Raw genomic sequence first — 21,902 nt, 5'->3', positions numbered from 1 at the left:
TCCAAGCCCTCTTCTCCCCAGGCCGGGGTGGGGCCGTCCAGGCCCCCCCAACTCGGCTCATCTAGCTTCTCCCAGGGCGCGGAGGTTTCTCCACCGGGGGCCGAGCTGCCGCGTGCCTCAGTCTGCAAATGCTCCAGTCAGGAGAGAGAAACCGCTCGGCAGCCGGAAGGTAAAGTGGAACGTCGAGAATGACTGAAGAGCTGCCCTCTTGTGGAGCGCGGTCGGGTGGGTGTGCGGGCTGAAAGCGGAGCACCCCACCTTCCTGTCTCCCCCAGCCTTTGAATCTCCCTCTCCAGATTATGCGAGGGCGGTTCTGGCTTCTCGCCTTAGTAACTGTAGGTCACTGTTGAGTCCAAATGCCGGCCAGCCAACTAAGCAAGCTGTCCGGACCACGCCAGCTGCACTGGCTAACTTGTTATACCCAGAAGCTCTAGTAAGTGCCCTCCTAGCGGTGAACTTGGCCCCATGCAGTGTAAGATCCACTGGCCTAATACCCTGAGAACCCACTGCTGTGCAGGTTCCCCAGAGTTGACTCTACATCTGTCTGCAAGTCTTGCCCTTCAGTGTAAGAGCAGTTCCCTTCTGGGTCGTAGTGAGCACCTGTCCTCTGGAGCGTGCTGAGACTTGACCCCTGGCATCTGTGGGTCTAGTGGCAGCAGGGAATGCTTGTGAGCAGGATAGCTGGTGGTCTCCTCACACGGGTAAGGGAGGCTCCCAGTGACTTGGGAGTTCGAGATCATCTTTCCTTTGGGTCCAACCAGATGACCCGATTCCAGATTTCTGGATCCCACTGTTTACCAGTGCCCTCACTTTCTTATGAGAAACTTGTCAAGACTGGGAATTCAACTGTCATAACTCAGCAACTCGAAAACCCAAATGTTGTGTTGTATTTTCAGCAGTATCTACAAGTAAGAACTTTGGGGGGCGGTGGGGGACTGCCATGGGAGCTTTCCAATTCTGAAGGGGTGACTTGAGCTGGGCACTCCAGGCAATCTGCCTGGCCCTATCTTTAGAACTGTCATTACTGCCACAGCATCAAGTGCAGCAGCCATAGGGCCTCCCAGGGCACAAGGCTTCAGTTGGCACCTCATCACGACCCCAGGCAATAGCGTTTTCGTGATGCGGTTGCATGCCTTAGATTTTTGGGTTTTTAATTTTTATTTTATATTGGAGTATAGTTGATTAACAATGTTGTGTTAGTTTCAGGTGTATAGCAAAGTGATTAATGTGCATGTATCTGTTCTTTTTCAAATTCTTTTCCCATTTAGGTTATTACAGAATACGGAGCAGAGTTCCCTGTGTTATACATTAGGTCCTTGTTGGTTATCTATTTTTTATTTTTTAAATGTTTTTGGCCGCACTACGCGGCTTGTGGGGTCTTAGTTCCCCAACCAGGGATTGAACCTGCGCCCTCAGCAGCGGAAGCACGGGAGTCCTAACCACTGGACCACCAGGGAATTCCCTATCTATTGATATTTTAAATATAGCAGTGTGTACATGTCAATCTCAAACTCCCAGTCCATCCCTCCCCCCCCACCCTTCCCCCCTGGTAACCTTAAGCTTGGTTCTCTAAATGAGTCTGTTCCTGTTTTTTAAGTTCATTTGTATCTTTTTTTTTTTTAGATTCTGTATATAAGTGATATCGTATGATGTTTTTCTCTGTCTGACTTAATTCACTTAGTATGATAATCTCCAGGTCCATCCATGTTGCTGCAAATGGCATTATTTCATTCTTTTTAATGGCTAATATTCCATTGTATATATGTACATCTTCTTTATCCATTCATCTGTCGATGGACGTTTAGCCCATGGATTTCTAATGTCTCCTTTCCCACTGCCGAGGAGCTTAGCAATGCACTCAAGCCAAAGGCGGGATGAAACCAAGCCCCAGATCCCATCTTCGTGTGTTTATCTCTGGGAACACTCCAAATGCCAGTGCTCTAGCAGTTTGGATCCAGTCTGGAGAGAAGAAAAACCATACGGTAATTTGAACAGGGAAAAGTTTAATATAGAGAATTAATGACTTTCACAGCAAAGTGAAATAAGGAGGGAGATTCATTGGTAAGGTGCCTTGGAATTTACTGGAAATCCACCTTCAGGGGTGTGGTGGAGAGGCATTCACAGGGAGGTGCGTCAGTGGAGGCTCTATAGAACTGCCAGGTCAGGGGTGGTGGGTGCCGGGGAAGCTGCTGACCACCTGACGCTTCAGGAAGCAGGTGCGCAGGGCAGTCATGTGCTGCAGGGCCGCTGAGCTGGCACTCCTGAGTGCCGCCAGAAAGCAAAAGCCTTGCCTCTCTCAAGGAACGTCTCTCGAGCGCCCTCTACTGGCAAACCTTATCAGGCCACTTAGCAAAGGAAAAATATTTCAAAGGCCCAGATCAATTTTCACAGAGCAAACAAGCCAGCTGAATTTGGAGCTGAGTCGGTAACTCAATAAGCGAGAACACTGTGGGGCTTGGGATGCTCCCAGCATTTAGTGGGTGTGGCCCAGGGATGCTTCAGCCTGCAGTGAGCTTAAGTCGTCCCACACAGGGAAGAACCATCCCTATAAAATGCCCATAGCACCTTCTGTATCAGTCAGGTCCTGGCAGGAAACAGTAGCACACTCAAGTGAGATAATCCTACAGGAGTCTTCTGAGAAAAGTCGAGGTTTCTCTGACAAAAGTCAAGAGAAGTTTCTTGACATAGAGGTGGGCGCGCTGTGGGAGCACCACAAGGGAGAGTGCAACTCCCTGAGGCTACTCGCAGCCAGAAGCCCTTACCTCCCCCAGGCCTGAAGAGGCAGGAGACGGGGGTTCCTGGGACTGGGAAGGAGAGAATGGTGTGGAAAGGGCTGCCTGACAGGCTGACAGGAGCTGCGAGCTTCACCCCAGGGTGCAGCCAGCCAGAGCACCCCCGCGGTAGGGGACAAGCCACCTCACTCCTCTTGCCTCTGACCTGCCAGTGCCTCTGATCCTAGCCCGACCCCCCGAGTTGAATGAACCCAACTGGAAGCTAGAAGAAGGGTGAGCTGTTAACCTCTCAGCACAGCCCAGCTGAGACCCAGCTCCACACGGACGGGGCCAAAGGCTAGGCAGGGATGGGGCTGCTGGCTGTGTCGCGGGACTGCTCCTCTGGCCCCAACTTGAGGCCCTGGGCCCAGTCAGCCCCCAGAACCTCACAGTTGGGCAGCATCTCCTCCACCAAGATCTGAGTGAGGCCTGGGTTGGACACGGCAGGAAGGTGAGAGATGTCCAATCTGCGGAGGTTCCTGAGGAGGCAAGGTTGGGGCGTGAGGACACGCATGAGGATGGTGTCTGTGGCAGCGGGTGTATGGGAGCGTACCCACCCCCACGTTAACCCCTAGCTTTCTAATAAAAATCTTTGTTCAACTACGTGAGACCCACCGTGTTCATTACAAACAGACACCTCTGGCTCCTACTGTGGTTCTGCAACAGTGTAAATTTCTTGGGGTCTCATTAAAACAAAAAGAAAGGCAGGCTAGGAGTCCTCCCATCCTCCTAGAGGCTCCCTGTGCCACTCATCTGTGCTGACCCACCGCAAACGCTCTAGGTCCACCGTGGAGGCAGGGATGTGGGAAGTGCCCAAGAGCGCCCCTCCCTGGCTGGGGGCCCAGCCTGAGCTGAGGTCTCACTGGAGGTGGTGGAGGCAGGCGAGGCCCCGTTCTGAGATGCGGGGGCAGCCGGCCAGCGAGAGCTCTCGTAGCGAGTTGGCTAGCTGGTAGAGGCGGCTGAGACACCAGTCATCCACGTGGGGACAACACTGCAGCGACAGGGACTGGAGCTCCTTCAGGGCCACTGCAGGGGCAGAGGGCAGACGGCACTGAGGGTCCTTCTGGGGCCCACCACGAAAGGGAAAGCGCAGACCTTGCCCACCTCCACCCGTCCCCGCCACACCCCACTCACAGAGGTTGTCCAGGCCTTGGTAGGTGATGGCACAGCCGCTGGCGTCAACAGCTTCTATAGGCACCTCCCGGAGCTTCCAGAGCTCACCAGAGAGACCACGCCCATTTGGCCGCATCCACTCCTTGTCCTGAAACCTGGAAGGGGGGAGAGGGAGTGTCAGCAGGGTCCCCCAGGCCACCAACCTCTTGAGAACACTCCCAGCCCCGTAATAAGAGAACATGGCACACGCACTACACACCAGGCCCTGTACTAAGGGCTTTACGTGTCTGGTCTCACTGGATCCCCTGACAACCCCATCGAAGATGGAACATCTGGCCAATTTTACATACCTGGAAGTTGAGGGTCGAAGAGATTACTGAGAACAGAGAAAAGAGCTATACGACAAGAATCCTTGTAGATGGGCAAAAGTTGAGGTGTTTTCAGACAGGTACATCATTTCTAAGGAAGGTGCTGGAGGAAGTGCTCAAACCAAGTGAAAATTTTACTTGGAACCAAGATGAGGGACAGATGAAGCCTACATGAATTGTTTTCAAAAAAGGAAAGTAAAGGGGAAAACAAAGGGAGGAGGAGGAAGGCAAGAAAAAGGAGGGGAAAGGAGGAAGGAGAAGACGCACTAACGCCGACTGAGCCACGTGCTAAGCCAGCCTGTGACCTGTGACAAGTGTCCAGATTGCAAAATACCTTTGAATCTTTACAGCGCACCTTGTAGGTTAGACACAACTACCATCCCATTTTACAGATGTCAGGAACAAGTCCCCAGCCACACAGCCAGGAGCGGGCAGAGACCAGGGCACGCACGGAAGCCTGTCTGACTGACTGAAGAGCCCGGGGCTTAGACAGCCGCTCTCCCGCCTCCCCCAACCCCACTGTGACACCTTTGCCATCATACTTGACTGCGCCTCCCTGCTTCAGGATGAAATAGGCACCTGCGACGTAGGGGCCATATCGCTCCTTGATGTAGGTGGAGGACCTGCCGGGAGAACAGTAGCCGAGGGTGAGCCTTGGGAACACCACACCCCTCGCCAGGCCCCAGTGCAGCTGAGAGGGTCAGAGTCCACAGCACAGGACTGAGACTGGCAGGCAGGAAAGACTGCAAATATCTACTGAGGGCCTGTGAAGTGCTGGGCACCGGGGGACAGTGGTAATCAAAAGGCAGATAAGTGTCCCTGCCCTTGTGAAGTTATTTCACCGGGGAAACAGGTAACCGGGAAGTAAAAACAAATTGCAGAGTGTCAATTCTGTGATGAAATTAACACCAAGGGACAGACCAGGAGTGGCTTGGGTCAGGGATAGGGATAGAGGAGGCTAATTTAATTTGGGTGTTAAGAAATGCTGCTTGGAAGAGGTGACACTTGAGCAGAGATTTGAGTGTGGGAAGGAATGCAGAGGCCAAGGTAAGAATCTGCCAGGCTAAGGGAACAGCTAGTGCAAAGGCTCAGGGCTTGAATTACGATGGTTGAACGAATAGCAATAAGGACACTGAGCTAGCGGGGGTGAGGGGTGTCCCTGGTAGGGGTCTCAGAGCTCAGTAGGGCCCAGGTTTTCGGCCTTAGAGTTTGGCTTTTATTCTAGTTGCGGTTGGAAACCATTTGAGGGGTTTTTTTTTTAAGATTTTTTTTTTTGATGTGGACCATTTTTAGTCTTTATTGTGTTTGTTATAGTAATGCTTCTGTTTTATGTTTTGGTCTTTTGGCCATGAGGGATCTTAGCTCCACGACCAGGGATTGAACCTGCACCCCCTGTATTAGAAGGCAAAGTCTTAACCACTGGACTGCCAGGGAAGGCCCCATTTGAGGGTTTTAAACAAAGTAGTAATGTTATCTGTTTCCCTTTCTTAAGAGTCCTCTGGCTGCTGTGTAGACTATAATAGGGGGCAAAAGGTGACCAGTTAGGAGATGACTGCAGTAATCGAACCATAAAATGAAAGGGCTCAGACCAGGCTATAAACAGCGAGGAGGTGACCGACCACCGGTCAAATTTGGGATATTCTGGTATTTTATTGATGGACTGGATGTGGAGGGAAGGGATGCAAAGAGAGGAATCAGGGATTCCTTAGAATGTGGTCTGAACAACTGGGTAAGCAATGGTGCCGTTGACTGGGATGGAGAAGGCTTGGGGGTGAGAAGACTTTTTACGGGGGAAACCAAGGGTAAGCCATGTTAGGTCTGAAGTACCAGCTAGACCTCCAAGAAGAGATGGGTGTTGGGTTGCGTCTGTGAGCCGGAGAGCTTGGGAAGTGTGTGGGCTGGAGACGAAGATGAAAGTGGGCAAGGCTGGCACTGGAAGCCCCAGGGCTGCCAGGAGTGGCAAGGGCAGGGTGGGCACTGACTGGGGAGGCCTGAACAGCAGGGTCGTGTAGGCCAGGGGTTCTCACCGATTTTTCCGGAGCACCTTCAACACCTGCTTCTGGAGCAGGTACTCCCTCACAGCCTCCACATCATAGAAGTGGTCAGCCAGGAACTGGAGCAGCGTCCTCCCCTTCCTCTGACTGCCCCCCGGGTCCACTGACCTGCTCAGGCCACGGATGCCGCTGGTACCCCTGTTCCATACTGGAGCCACCAGGCGAAGGGACTGGGGAGGAGAGGGGAGGAGAGGCTGAGCCTGGAGCCTCCTGTGAGACACACAGCCAGGTCCCCCTGCTTTTGCTCCCAAATCTCCCCTCCTCAGTGCTTCCCTGCTCACTTAATTCTTCTCTTAGAACTTCCAATTCTTTCGGATCCATAAAATTTCCCCATGTTTCCCCCAAGTTCCTCCCCTTAATCAACCTTAAATTCTCTTTGATTTGGCCAAACGGTCTTGGTTTTCCTAAATTCTCCCCCTAATTTCCCCCTAAGCCCTCACTTTCTCTCAAAACCTCTATTATCTGAACTCTTAATGTCCCACAAATTCTCCCCTTAATTTTATCCAAATCCCACCAGACTTCCTGAATAACGCATTCCTTTCCCCCAAATATAATCTTAATTTCTCTCCAAAGCACCCTTAGCTTATCTCTTAAAGCTCCCAAACTCTTCCTTCAATTTCCCCTCCAAAGTTTTCTCTTAGTCTGCCTCAATTTCTTTTTGCTTTAACCAAGTTCTCCCGATAATTTTGCCCAAATCCTTACTTTCCCTTAAAATTCCTCTTAAGTTCCCAACCTCTTACTTTAAGTTTTCCTAGGTCCATTCCTTGATTTTGCCCAATTCCTTCAAAATTCTCTCCACAATATGGCAAATCCTCCCCTTAATTTCCCCTAGGTCCTTCCCTTAGAATTCCCAAATTCACTTCTTGGATCCTGCCCCCACCCCCCATCATCCCTTTGATTTTCCATCAAAATTTCTAACTCTCCCATGAGTTTCCCTCACCTTTGGTTCCCTACCCTTGCACCTCAAATCCCAGTTTCTCTGCCAATCCCTCCCAAACCCTCATCCCTTGCAGGTCCCACTCTCGCCAGCCCCTCGGCTCCAGGAGCTCGCAGTCGGATCCCTCCCTCTGATTGGCTGGGCGCGCTTTCTCGGACCGCACGCGCTGCTTCCCCATTGGTTACCACTGGTTTCTCTCCTCCGCGGCCTGGGAGCCTCACCGATCCTTCCCGGCCCCCGACGGCTACACGTCTCCGCGCCCAACTCGAGGCCTAGCGGGAGAGGCCCCCTGCTCCCCCTCGCTACTTGGTCCCTGGGCGCCGACAGAGGCCCTGAAAGCAGAGCGGACATTAATTGGGGGGGCTCCAGAAGCTCCGTTCACTTACCGCCCCGGGGGCCGCCATCTCGCTAGGATTACGTAACCGGAAGGGGCTGGTCTTTTCTTACCTAACCCACCCGGTTCAGGGTTGGGCGTCTTCTCTTATGGCCACGCCCCTCCATTTTTCCAGCCCTCCTCTTAAAGGAGCACACACTTATTACTCTTCTCGGGTTTAGGGATCGCTTGGAGCTCCCTCTGCCATGGGCCTTAAAATGGGACTCGGCAGCCTTTCCCTAGGAGGGCGTGGGCAGTTCTTCCTGTCGGAATACCATCCTTCCCTCCGACTGCACTCTTAGTCCGCCTGAGGACTTCTTCTACCTCTAACTTGCTACCTCCTTAGAACAGGGAATGATGCGTTGAGAAACTGTCCGCCTCTTCTTTAAAGCAGGGTCAGGGAAGGGAAGCGTCCAGTAGATGGTGAGGTTAGACCTCAGGGTAAAGGACAGAGGTGAGATCTCAAGACTAGTATTGTGATGTGTTGGCAATTTCAGTTTGGAGTTCCAGGCTACATCTTAATGCGAAAATTCAATATGAAGTCTTGTGGATAGAATTACTCATTCATTCCTTCTACAAATATTTACTGAGTCCTACCACGTGGCAGGCACTGTTGCAGTAGTGAGGTTGCCATGGGACCAAGACTCTTTCTCAGGGAGTCGACATTCCAGGCAGGAAGAGGCTAGATAAGAAACACATGAATAAGCAAGATAATTTCAGACAGTGTTTGATAAGAGGCAAATAAAAACAGGCAATATAACAGGGAGTGACTGGGGCACAGGTCCATCAGCAAAGACCTCTGTGAAGTGGTGACATTTAAGTGGAGGTAAAGGATAACAAGGGAACAGCCATTCAAAGATCTGGGGGAGGGCTTCCCTGGTGGCGCAGTGGTTGAGAGTCCGCCTGCCGGTGCAGGGCACACGGGTTCGTGCCCCGGTCCGGGAGGATCCCACGTGCCACCGAGCAGCTGGGCCCATAAGCCATGGACGCTGGGCCTGCGCGTCCGGAGTCTGTGCTCCGCAGCGGGAGAGGCTGCAGCAGTGAGAGGCCCGCGTACCGCAAAAACAAAAACAAAGATCTGGGGAAAGAGTGTTTCAGGCAGAGAGGTACAGCCAGTGCAAAGGCCCAGAGGTGGGACCAGCTTGCAGAGAGAGAGGTGGGAGACTGGGTCAGAGAGGTTAGCAAGAAACTGCTTTATTCCATTCGCCGGGGCATGCCACGATCTGATTTACATTTTGTAAAGATCATTTCTGCCAGGTGGAGAACAGACCTTAGAGAGCAAGGAAGGAAGCACGGAGCCAGCAAAGAGGCTACTGCAATCGTCCAGACAAGAGATGAATGGGGACAGCAGCAGGGACCGGGCAGTGGAAGTGCTAAGTGATCAGATTATGAGTCTTTTTTTTTTTTTTTTTTTGCGGTATGCGGGTCTCTCACTGACGCGGCCTCTCCCGTTGCGGAGCACAGGCTCCGAACGCGCAGGCTCAGCGGCCATGGCTTACGGGCCCAGCTGCTCCGCGGCATGTGGGATCTTCCCGGACCTGGGCACAAACCCGTGTCCCCTGCATCGGCAGGCGGACTCTCAACCACTGCGCCACCAGGGAAGCCCCTATGAGTCTGTTTTGAAGACAGAGCCAATAGTTCGAGAAACTAAAAGGATAGCGATGCCATTTTTGGAGAGGGGGAAACTGGGAAAGTAGCAGGTATGGAAGGGTAGGTGTGGTAGGCTGAATAGTTCCCCCGCCCCCCAAATGTCCACATCCTGATTCCTGGAACTTGTGAATATGTTACATTGTATGGTAAAGGGAAGATGTGATTAAGAATCTTGAGATGGGGGATTATCCTGGATAATCCCGACAGGCCCAATGTAATCACAAGAGTTCTATTTTTCTTTATAAATGTATTTATATTTATTTATTTATTTTTGGCCGCGTTGGGGCTTCGTTGCTGCACGCGAGCTTTCTCTAGTTGCAGCGAGCAGGGGCTACTCTTCGTTGCGGTGCACAAGCTTCTCATTGCGGTGGTTTCTCTTTGTTGAGAAGCACGGGCTCTAGGCGCGCGGGCTTCAGTAGTTGTGGCTCGCGGGCTTAGTTGCTTCGCGGCATGTAGGATCTTCCCAGACCAAGGCTCGTACCAATGTCCCCTGCATTGGCAGGCGGATTCTTAACCACTGCGCCACCAGGGAAGTCCCAAGGGTTCTATTTTACTTTTTTTTTTTTTCCGGTCATGCTGCACAGCATGTGGGAATCTTAGTTCCCCGACCAGGGATCGAACCTGTGCTCCCTGAAGTGGAAGTGCAGAGTCTTAACCAGTGGACTGCCAGGGAAGTCCCACAAGAGTCCTATTTATTTATATAAAAATATTTATTTATTTATTTGTCTGCGCCAGGTCTTAGTTGCAGCATTCAGGATCTTTAGTTGTGGCATGCAAACTCTTAGTTGCCTCATGTGGGATTTTAGTTCCCTGACCTGGGATCGAACCCCGGGCCCCCTGCGCTGGGAGTGCAGGGTCTTAGCCACTGGACCTCCAGGGAAGTCCCAGAGTCCTATTTAGATGGAGGCAGGAAAGTCAGTAAGTAGAGGACGTGATGACAGGTGCAAGAGGTTGGAATGATGCAGGGAAGGGCGTAGGAGCCAATGAATGCAGGTGGCTTCTGGAAACTGGGAAAGGCTAGGAAATGGATTCTCCCCCACAGCCTCCAGAAGGAACCCAGACCTGTGGACACACTTTAGACTTCTGCCCTCTAGAACTGTAAGATGATAAGTCTGTGTTGTTTTAAGCCACAAGTTTGTGGTCACTTGCTACAACAGCAATAGGAAACGAATACAGTGGGGTAGATCCCAGCTGAGAGTTCTGTTTTGACCACATTCACCCTGAGATGCCTGAGACATCCAGCTGGAGATGCTGAGTAGTGGTCTGGAGGTCAGGACTGGAGTCAGAGACTTGGGAGACTTGGGAGCCATTGGCGTATAGGTGGAATTTTAACACCCCTGCAAGAGGGGTTCTAGCGGAGGGAGGCCCGCAGTGCCTCCCCACCTTCTCCATGACGGGGCCCAAGCTGCTAGTGATGATGTCTCTGGGCAAGTCTAGGGTCGGCGGAACTGGCTGCTCAGCTGTGGGCCAACAGCCTGGACACCGAGGCACCCTGGCCAAGGGATCGTTTTCTCGGAAGCCACTCCTGGCTCCTCAGCCACATTGTCTGGGAAGCCCTGGGAGGGCCCGAGTTGAGAAGACTGGCAAGGCCCAAGCCAGGGGAAGCCAGAGATCAAGAGGAGAAGAGGGCTGCAGGGGAGGCTGGGGAGGAGGAGTGGGTGGGACCCAGGAGGGGGCGGGACGAGGTGAGGCCGGGCACCCACACACTGGGGAGGGGTCAGGCCTGAGAAGAGGCCGGGAGAGGTGGAGTTTGACCTCCGCCAGAGGGGCTGAGGTTGGATCCTTGTGAGCAGAGTTAAGGTTAGACTTTGATTAAAACAAAATAAAAACACACGAAGCTGCTGATTCTCAGTGGAGAATGGACTTTGGGTGGCCCGAGGGGGTGGGGCTGGCCCTCTCCTACCCGCCACTGCCCTTTACTCCCCCCACCCAGCCCCCGGCTCCCCAGGGGACTGGGTCACTCTGGACCTTGCTACTTCCTGCTCCTGGCTGCCACTGCTCAGAGACTATGGAGCTGTGGAAGCAGCTGAGGCAGGCTGGACTGGTGCCCCCAGGGCTGGGCCCACCCCCGCGGGCCCTGAGGGTGGTGCCCCCAGTGAAGAGGGTGGATCAGACCCTCATGTTCCCAGGGGCTGACACTGGAGGTGCCAGGGAGAGTCTGCTGTGGCTCTGGAAGGAGCTGGTGAGTGAGGGGTTTGGAGGGGTAAGAGATGGGGTGGGGGGAGTGGATAAATGAACAGGAATGAATGTAAGTAAAAAGGGCCAGAGATTGAAAGGCAGAAAGTCAGAGACAGGAATAAAGAAATAGAGGCAGAGGCAGACACAGACACACCCAGAGAACGATGGACACAGACAGAGACACAGAAAGACGCAAAGAGTGAGAGACAGGACTAGAGAGAGGCAGAGACAGAGAGACCCAGAAAGAGACGAGAGATGGAAAGCAGAGATTGAGAGCCGCAACAAGGACAGACTCATTAAATCTGAAAGACAGAGAGGTGGAGACAGTCCAAGGCAGGGGCAGAGAAATAGAGACAGACAGAAAGACAGGGATATGGAAGGACAGAGACAGACAGAGACAGCCAAGTAGAGACAGAGAGATGGAGACAGATCACAAGAGAGGGAGACCCAAGAAGAGAGACAAAGAGACTAGGGCTCAAGACACACAGAAAGAACGAGAGAGATGGAGACAGCGAGGGACAATGCAGTGGAGAGACCAAGACAAAGGGAGACAGGGCAGAGATCAGAGACAGAAGCAGGACGGCAGAGTCCAGGGACACAGTGAGGATCCCACCTGCGGTGCTGTGGGCCAGGACTGTTAAAGAGAAAGTAATTTATGACACCTGTTAAAGATGGCAAGGCTCTAGGTATGAAGACTGCTGTGATGGGGATTTTGCAGTAGAGGAGAGAGATTGGGCTCAGCTCTGAATACAGCATGGGCAAGGGGGAATTTACGGCCAAGGAGCAGGAGAGGGGTCAGGGGGTAGAAAATTCCAAGGAGGAAACATCAGGGGTATAGGGGGGATTCTGGCTCAAGCTATCTAGCAGGATTCTTGCTGAAGGCGGGTCAGGGTGAGCCGCCATCACCTGGGGGAGGGGGGAGGGTGAGGAACCCGATCAAATAAGGAGGAGGGGGGGATTCTTGCCAAAACTGGATTTTACAAAGAAGTGCTGATGGGCCTAGGAAAAGGTTCAGGATCCTGGGACTTGAGCTGAGACCTGCTCCCACGCAGGTTTCATGGCAGGGGCACACTAACCCCTTGCCCTCTGGGGTGGGATGCCCATGACTGCCCCTTCCCACCCGCAGGTGAACCTCCGCCTGGTGGATGTCCAGCTGCTGGGCCAGCTATGCAGCCTGGGCTTGGAGATGGGGGCAATTCAGGAGGCACTGATCACCTTCCTGGAAGAGGAGGAGGACAGAGAGCTGGAAGGGAAGCAGGAGGGGGCCTGCGGTCCAGCCCCAGGTCACCGCCTCCCTGACTTTGAAATGACTATCTGAGGCCCTGCTGCTGTGCTTTTGGACCCATGAATGGTATGCAAATTTATGCCAAGAAGATGGGGAGATTTGCAGGTCAAATCAACCTGCAAACGTCGATTTGGCATTGGCACGCGCTCCTTGAGCAAGTGCTTTCTCTGAAAATGTTGGAGATTAGATTGAGGGGTGGGCCCCTGAGCTGCGGGCATGTTTGCAGGGGATGTGGGAGGCTTGCAGAGAAACTCTAGGTGTATTTGCAGTTGCGCTGCAGGTGTGTTGCAGGGGAGGCGTGGGTCTTTGCAAATATGATGGAGATGCGTGCAGATGGCTATTGAGTGCTTGAAAAGTGGGTCTGACTGAGGTGTGCTGTATGTGTAAAGTACACGCTGAATTTCCAAGTTGGGTGTGATAAAAAGAATAGACAACATTTCAATAATCGTAAAAATTAATTACATTTTGAAATGATAATATTTGAAATGATAATATTCTGGGATAAATAAAAATGTGACTAAAGCTAATTTCACCTGTTTGTAAACTCTTACTGTGGTAAAATACATATAACATAAAAGTTACCATTTTAACTATTTTTAAGTGTACAATTCAGTAGTGTGAAATATACTCACGTTGTTGTGTGGATGTGTTTTCATCTTGCAAAACGGAAACTGTACCCCTTAAACAACAAGTCCCCATTCCCCCTCCCCCAGCCCCTGGCAACCACCCTTCTACTTTGTGTCTCTATGAGTTTCGCTACTCTAGGGACCTCATGTAAGTGGGATCACATAGTATTTGTCTTTTCGTGACCGGCCTATGTCACTTAGCATAATGTCCTCAGGGTTCATCCATGTTGCAGTGTGTATCAGAATTTCCTTCCTTTTTAAGCCTGAATAATATTCCATACATGTGGTATGTACAACCACATTTTATTTGTCGATGGGCCCTTGGGTTGTTTCTACCTTTTTTTGGCTGTGGTGAAATACATTACTCTGAACAAGGGTGTACAAATATCTGTCCAAGTCTCTGCTTTCAATTCTTTTAGGTATGTACCCCAGAAGTGGAATTCCTGGATTGTACGGTGAGTCTCTGTGTGATTATTTGAGGAAGTACCATACTGTTGGCTCTACCATTTGTCATTCCCACCAACAGTGCACAAGAGTTCCAACTTTCCACCTCCTCGCCAACACGTTATTTTCTTTTTTTTTTTCCTTTTTTCACGATAGCCATCCTAATGTCTGTGAGGTGATACCTCATTGTGGTTTTGATTTGCATTTCCCTAATGACTAATGATGTTGAGCATCTTTTCCTGTGCTTATTCATCTATTTCTTTTTACATCTTAAAATATGACTGCTAGAAAGCTTAAAGTTACATAAGTAGCTCCCACTGTATTTCTCTTGCACTGCACTATTTCAGACGTTTGAAAAAGAAATGTGGGTGTGAGCAGACGAGCGGCGAGGTTTCCTCGATATTCCCAGACGCGTTGCAATTGCGTTACAGCGCCACCTTCAGGAGACAGGCAGATAGAAGCAGGGCTGCAAATATAACTCCTGCCCAGGTCCACATTTGTAGAAAAGATGCCCAAGACAGCAGGTGTAGGGCTCCAGCCTGAGGAGAGACAGCTCTTCTGGGAAGACAGTTGGACATTCCTCATAAAACCATTACTCCCAGTGAGGAAAAATACACGCTTGCGATTCTTCGATTCTTCAAAACAATTTTCTGGTTGGGAGTGAGGATATTCCCAGAGAAGTGAGATGCTGGCAGGTGCTGAATTCCTGTCCGTGGGGATTTCTGTCTTCAGAAAACCTGCTTCTACCCTAGAGCCCGCGAGCCACAACTACTGAAGCCCGCGCGCCTAGAACAAGAGAAGCCACTTCAGTGAGAAGCCCGCGCACTGCAACGAAGACCCAACACAGACAAAAATAAATAAAATAAAATTTAAAAATACTCTGCTTCTTTTTGTGCACTGGAGTCACCCAAGACTCGAGGGGTTTGGGGGTTTGGGCTCCATCCTCAAACTGGTCCTCCTTTGCCTACCTTAGCCAGGTCTGCAGCTGCTGGGAGTTCTCCTGTAGGGGGTGGTGCTGGGGAGAATGCTGGAAGTCAGACCCCAGTACCCAGGGAAGGGGAAAGATAAAGCAGAGCCCCCTCTCCGACACTGGGCACTCTAGAAAGAGGCTGGGGGCAGTCTGGGTCTCTTAGCAGCTACATCGAGTCCGTGGGGGTCACCAGGGCTGGGGAGGTGGGGCTCCATGGCCACAGGGTCTGGGTCATGCTTCACAAATGCCAAGGTACTCTGCCTCTTGGGGAGAAAGAGACCGGGAGGGAGGGAGGCACAGACGGGAGACTGGAGGGGGCGACTTGGGAGGGAATGCTTACTGTTCAAGAACAGCATGATGGGTGGCCCCTGATGTCTGGGTGGGAGTTGCTCTGGGACATAGAAATGACATCTATGGGGGAATCACCTCAGTCAAACACTAAGGGAAGCTTGGGTGAATGTGGTCAGCTCCCCCTCCCCGGTACTGTCCTTCTCAATGCCAACTTACTGAGCTACATCCAGCAATGATCAAGTCAGCACCAAGTCTGCCCTCTGGAGCTCCCAGCCCAGCAAGGTGGGGGGACCCCTTAACACACAGAGACAGCTAAGATGATCAGGGCCGGGATGGGGGAGCACGGACTCCCCCATCTGCCAACATCTCATTTCTCTGGGAATATCCTCACTCCCAAATAGAAAGTGTTTTGAAGAAGAATTGCAAAAATGTAAGCGTGCATTTTTCCTCACCGGGGAGCATGGAGCAGGATGGGGGAGGACTCAGATAAGGCAAGAGGCCCAGCCTGAAACATCACGAAAGTGTTCTTGGAAAAGAACCTAAGGAATAAGTAAAGAGCCAAGCAGAGAAAGAGAATGGGAAAAGAGTAACAAGAAGGAAAATTGCACATGCAAAAGTCCTAGAAGGTCTAGTGATCTAGCTTCTTGTTACTCAAAGTGCGGTCCATGGACCAGCAGGATGAGCACTGCTGCAGCTACCTACTGCTGCATAACAAACAACCCCAAAACTCAGTTATTTTAAGCAATGACAGCATGTATTTTGCACATGAATCTGCAGTCTACGGGGATAATGTATGACGGGGACTTCCCTGGTGGTCCAGTGGGTAAGACTCCGTGCTCCCAATGCAAGGGGCCCTGGTTCGATCCCTGGTCGGCGAACTAGATCTCGCATGCGTGCCACAATTAAGAAGTCTGCGTGCCGCAATTAAAAAAAAAAAAGATCCCACATGCCACGAGGAAGATCCCACATGCTGCAACTAAGACCTGGTGCGGCCAAAATAAATAATTAATTAATTTAAAAAATTAATGTACAAAGGGGAAGAATATACAAAGGGGAAAAGACAGTCTCTTCAGTAAATGGGAAAACTGGGCAACTCATGTAAAAGAATAAAATCAGGACATTTTCTAACACTATACACAAAAGTAAACTCAAAATGGATTAAAGACCTAAGTGTAAGATCTGGAGTCAAAAACACCTAGAAGAAAACAGGCAGAACACTTTTTGGTATAAATCACAGCAATAATTTTTTTTGGATTTGTCTCCTAAGGCAAAGGCAAGGATGAATGGATAAGCAACATGTCATGTATCCATACAGTTGTACATTATTCAGCCATTAAAAGGAATGAAGGACTGATACACACCGCATCATGGATGAACCTTGAAAACATTATGCTACACTAAGGAAGCCAGATACAAGGCCACATATGGTATGATTTCATTTATACAAAATATCCAAAGGAGGCAAATCCATAGAGAAAGTAGCTTAGTGGCTGCCAGGGGCGGAGAGGAGGGGAGAATGAGGAATGTTGCTTAATGGGCACAAGGTTCTATTTTGAGATGATGAAAATGTTCTGGAGTTAGTTACAGTGATGGTTGTCCAACATGAATACACTATAAGCACTGAATTCTATACTTTAAAAGGGTGAATTTTATCTTATTTATTTTTTTATATATATATATTTTTTTTGACCATGCCATGTGGCATGTGGGATCTTATTTCTCCGACCAGGGATCCAACCTGCAAGCCCTGCATTAGAAGAGCGGAATCTTAACCACTGGACGGCCAGGGAAGTCTAAAAGGGTGAGTTTTATGATGTGTGAATTATATTTCAAAAAGCTACAGTGTTGGTCAGTAGAGGACCCTGGTGGGCTAGGATGGGGCTGGACCAGGCAGGGCTGTGGGGAGGGGAGGAGAGCCCCGGGGGAGGGAGGCTCAGGAGACCGATGGGCAGGGCTGGGGTGGGGAGGGGTGTTATCCCCGGGACTGGGGGACTGGGACACAGAGGAGGGTGATTCTGGGGGGAGATCACATTTGTGGTTCTGTTGCATCTTGAATGCGTGTATGGGAGGCGTGCAAAGGCCCATCTCGTGTGTGCACACACGTGGACATGTTAATGCCACTGCCTCTTGGCCTTTATGGCCAGGCCAACCCCTCCCCCAGGCTGTATCCCTTCTCAGAGTCCCCTCCCCCCACCTTCCCTCCACTGATCCCTCTCTCTGCCCCTCAATCTTCCTCTAGCTCTGTGCTGTCCAATACGGCAGCCAACCGCTACGTGTGACTTCTGAGCACTTGAAATGTGGCTGGTGTGAACTGAGAGGTGCTGTTAAGTGTCAAATACCCGCCAGACTTCGAAGGCTTAGTATGAAACAAAGATTTGAAAGTACTCGCTATTTTTGTTGTGGATTACATGTCAAAATGAGTGTGTTTTAGATACATTGGGTTAGACAAGCTATACTATTGAAATAATTTTCACCTCTTTTTCAATATGGCTATTAAAAAATGAAAAATTACATACCTGGCTTGTACTGTATTTCTATTGGACGCACACCTGCTGTGGCACGCTGTGTCCACCAGATGGCGCCAAATACAGACTGCCGCAGCTTCACTAGAAACGGGGGAAACTGGGCGGAGCTGGCGTGATAACCCACCTGTGAAGCCCTTTGAAGTAGGACCTTATTAAGGACATTGAAATATGCTCTTCCCACACCGGAGGCCACTGTTGGGGGAGAACCCCCAAGATCTGATGAACAGGAGATAGTATGGTAGGCTGAATGATTACCCACTAAGACATCACTGTTGTAATCCCTGGAACCTGTGAATGTTACCTTATAAAGCAGGACTTTGCTGATGTGATTCCATTAAAGATATTGATGGGAAGGTTATGGTGGATTATCCAGGTGAGCCCTAACCCACCTTGGCCTCTCTACTCTCCAGAATCACTGGAGCTTTGGGCCTCCACCCCCATCTCAAAGGCCCCAAGAGTAACTGCCCGAGGCTGAAGCAGGCTGATTGGAAACAGGAAATGAACCCTCAGACCACCTGCACTTTGTACTTATCGAGCCCAGAGCTTCCCCTTCAAGGCAGGAGGTTCTCAAAAGCCCCAGGGTTCTTAACCCCAAATTTCTCCCTCAAAAAACTTTAATTATCGTAAAAAGCACAGAGCATTAAGTTTACCATCATAACCCTTAACCAGTATACAGTTCAGTGGCTGTTATATGTAGGCTGTTAGTTGTGCAACAGATCTATGGCACGTTTTTATCAGCAAAACTGAAATTCTACACTTTAACAACTCACTTTTTCCCTCCCCACCCTAGCCACAGGCAACCACTGTTCTTTTTCTGTTTCTATGTATTTTTGACTACTTCAGATATCTCCTATATGGGGGAGCACACAGTGTCTGTCTTTTTGTGACTGACTTATTTCACTTAGCATAAAGTCCAGAAGTACCCTCTTTTCTAAGGCTGAATAATACTCCATTGTATGTATAGACCACATTTTCTTTTTCCATTCCTGTCTGTGGACATTTGGGTTGCATCCATCCCTTGGCTATTGTAAAGAATGCTGCAGTGAATATGGATGTGCAAATATCTCTTCAAAATCCTGCTTTCAATTCTTTGGGATATAAAACCAGAAGTGAGTTTGCTGGATCATATGGTAAATCTATTTCTTGTTTTTGAAAGAAACTCCATATACTGTTTTCCACAGCAGATTCACTATTTTATGCTTCCACCAACAGTGCTCAAAGTTTCCAATTTCTTCACATTCCTGCCAACACAGGTTATTTTCTGCATGCCTGTGTGTGTGTGTGTGTGTGTGTGTGTACATGCATGATGGCCACTATAAAATGAGTGTGAGGTAATATCCTACTGTTATTTTGATTTACATTCCCCTAATGATTAGTGATGTTGAGTATCTTTTCATAAGCTAGTTGGCCACTTGTATATCCTCTTTGGAGAAATGTCTATTCAAGTGTTTTGATCATGTTTTGATCAGGTAATTTGGGTTTTTTTTAGTGTCGTTGTTGTTGAATTGTAGGGTTTCTTTATATATTCTAGGCATTAACCCCTTAACAGATATATGATTTTCTTTTCTAATAAATTTATTTTATTTATTTATTTATTTTTGGCTGCATTGGGTCTTCGTTGCTGCACGCGGGCTTTCTCTAGTTGCGGCGAGCGGGGGCTACTCTTTGTTGCGGTGCACGGGCTTCTCATTGTGGTGGCTTCTCTTGTTGTGGAGCACAGGCTCTAGGCGCGAGGTCTTCAGTAGTTGTGGCGCACAGGCTTAGTTGCTCCGCAGCGTGTGGGATCTTGCCGGACCAGGGATTGAACCCGTGTCCCCTGCATTGGCAGGCAGATTCTTTTTTTTTTTTTTTTGCGGTACGCGGGCCTCTCACTGTTGTGGCCTCTTCCATTGCGGAGCACAGGCTCCGGACACGCAGGCTCAGTGGCCATGGCTCACGGGCCCAGCCGCTCCGCGGCACGTGGGATCTTCCCGGACCGGGGCACGAACCCATGTCCCCTGCATCGGCAGGCGGACTCAACCACTGCACCACCAGGGCAAGCCCTGTTTTTTTCTGTTTGTTTTTTTTGTTTTACTGTTAATATTTCTCCCAGACTTCTTCCCCAAAGTGACCTTTGACCTTTTACCAGAGTGCCCATACATCAGGGAAAAAGACATAATCAGACTTTTGGGGGGATTGATGGACACAGGCTCTGAACTGACACTAATTGCAGGTGACCCAAAATGTCACCGTAGCCCACCAGTCAGAGTAGGACCGTATGGAAATCAGACCAGCAATGGAGTTTTAGCTCCAGTCCATCTCACAAGGGCCCACTGGGTCCCTGAACTCATCCTGTGGCTATTTCCCCAGTTTTGAAATGCATAATTGGAGTAGATATATTCAGCAACTGGAAGAATCCCCACATTGGTTCCCTGACCTGTGGAGTGAGGGCTATTTTGGGGGGGATAGGCCAAATGGAAGCCACTAGAACTGCCTCGACCTAGGAAAATAAATCAAAAGCAATACTGCATTCCTGGAGGGACTGCAGAGATTAGTACCATCAAGGAACTGAAGAATGCGGGGAAGGTGTGATATTGTGGTTTATAATGAGAAGCACACATTTGGTCTTGTCCCCGTTTCTGACACAGAGCTCCTTAAAACCCTTGGAATTTCCTAAGTGCTTAGAGCCGCGAAGGTGTCTTTTGTTATGTTAATGAGGTCTCTACTGGACTGCATCTAAAGATGAGGGCTGGTGGCTAGTGGACCCAAAGGAGTGATTAGAGGGTTGGAACTTTCCGTCCCATCCTGCCACTGGACAGCCACATGCAAAAGAGTAAAACTGGATGACTATCTTACACCATAAAGCAAAATTAACTCAGAATGGATGAAAGACTTGAATGTAAGACCTGAAACCGTAAAAATCCTAGAAGATAAGCATAGGCAGTAAGTTCCTTGACATTGCTCTCGGTGATGAGTTTTCGGATTTGACACCACAAGCAAAGGCAAGAAAAGCAAAAATCAACAAGTAGGACTACATCAAACTAAAAGGCTTCTGCGCAGTATAGGAAACAAACCATCAACAAAATGAAAAGGCAACCTACTGAGTGGGAGATAAGATTTGCAGATCATATATCTGATAAGGGGTAAATACCCCAAATGTTTAAAGAACTGAGACAACTCAATAGCACATAACCAAACGATCTGATTAAAAATGGGCAGAGGATCTGAGTAAGCGTTTTTCCAAAGAAGACATACAGATGGCCAACAGGTACAGGAAACAGTGCTCAACACCACTAATCATCAGGGAAATGCAGATCAAAACCGCATGAGCTATTGCCTCACAGCTGTTAGAATGGCTGTTATCCAAAAGACAAGAAATAACGAGTGTTGGTGAGGGTGTGGAGAACAGGAAACCCTTGTGCACTGTTGGTGGGAACGTAAATTGCGTAAATTGGTGCAGCCACTAGGGAAGACAGAATGGAGGTTACTCAGAAAGTTAAAAATAGAACTACCATGTGACCTAGCAATTCCACTTCTGGGAATTCAGCTGAAGAAAATGAAAACACTAACTTGAAAAGATTTATGAACCCTCATGTTATTGCAGCATTATTTACATTAGTCAAGATATGAAACGAACCTAAGTGTCCATCTACGGGTGAATGGATGAAGATAATGTGGTGTACATATATATAACGGAATATTATTCAGCCATTAAAAACATGAAATCTTGCCATTTACTACAAACATGTATGGACCTTGAGGAGATTATGTTAAGTGAAATGTCAGAGAAAGACGAATGCTGTATAATCTCATTTATATGTGGAATTTAAAACAAATCAAAAAACCTCAAGCTCAAAAACAGAGAACAGATTGGTGGTTGCCAGAGATGAGGAGTGGGGTGTGTGTGAAATGGGTGAATGGAGTCAAAAGGTATATATTCGGGTTTGGGCTTCCCTGGTGGCGCAGTGGTTGAGAGTCCGCCTGCCGATGCAGGGGACACGGGTTCGTGCCTCGGTCCGGGAGGATCCCACATGCCACGGAGTGGCTGGGCCCGTGAGCCATGGCCGCTGAGCCTGCGCGTCCGGAGCCTGTGCTCCTCTAATGATCTCCTCTAATGATCCACTAGGAAAATTTACACTTCCTGTTCCCGTGACTTTATGTTCTGCTGGCCCAGAGGTCTTGGTTCCAAAGGGAGGAATGCTTCCACCGGGAGACACAAAAATGATTCCACTGACACATCAGGGTTCCTGGCTTTCAAGCTGTCTAAAAAGTGTAGAACCTGGAGAGTACCAATCTCAGCTTCAACCTCCTTTCCTCACAGGGATCAGGGGTCAGAAA

At 49.7% G+C, this 21,902-nt stretch overlaps 2 protein-coding genes across 2 annotated transcripts; one reads left to right on the top strand and one right to left on the bottom strand.

The window, feature by feature from the left end:
• Positions 1-2,924: 2,924 nt before the first annotated feature.
• Positions 2,925-7,695, bottom strand: DMAC2 (distal membrane arm assembly component 2). Its single transcript, XM_030874147.3, has 6 exons — positions 7,630-7,695; positions 6,280-6,476; positions 4,795-4,875; positions 3,906-4,039; positions 3,635-3,797; positions 2,925-3,250 (listed from the first exon to the last, which is right to left on the bottom strand). Exons 1-6 carry the CDS (start codon positions 7,645-7,647, stop codon positions 3,070-3,072), a joined length of 774 nt encoding a protein of 257 aa, XP_030730007.1. The 5' UTR covers positions 7,648-7,695; the 3' UTR covers positions 2,925-3,069.
• Positions 7,696-11,053: 3,358 nt separating this feature from the next.
• On the top strand, positions 11,054-14,619 carry ERICH4 (glutamate rich 4). Its single transcript, XM_030874152.3, has 4 exons — positions 11,054-11,448; positions 12,571-12,795; positions 13,775-13,810; positions 14,532-14,619. Exons 1-2 carry the CDS (start codon positions 11,125-11,127, stop codon positions 12,760-12,762), a joined length of 516 nt encoding a protein of 171 aa, XP_030730012.2. The 5' UTR covers positions 11,054-11,124; the 3' UTR covers positions 12,763-12,795; positions 13,775-13,810; positions 14,532-14,619.
• Positions 14,620-21,902: the final 7,283 nt, after the last annotated feature.

Source organism: Globicephala melas, chromosome 19, assembly GCF_963455315.2.
Source record: "Globicephala melas chromosome 19, mGloMel1.2, whole genome shotgun sequence".
Lineage (NCBI taxonomy): Eukaryota > Metazoa > Chordata > Mammalia > Artiodactyla > Delphinidae > Globicephala > Globicephala melas.
Note: the sequence above shows the minus strand (reverse complement) of the source record. Positions and strands in the feature narration are given on the sequence as shown.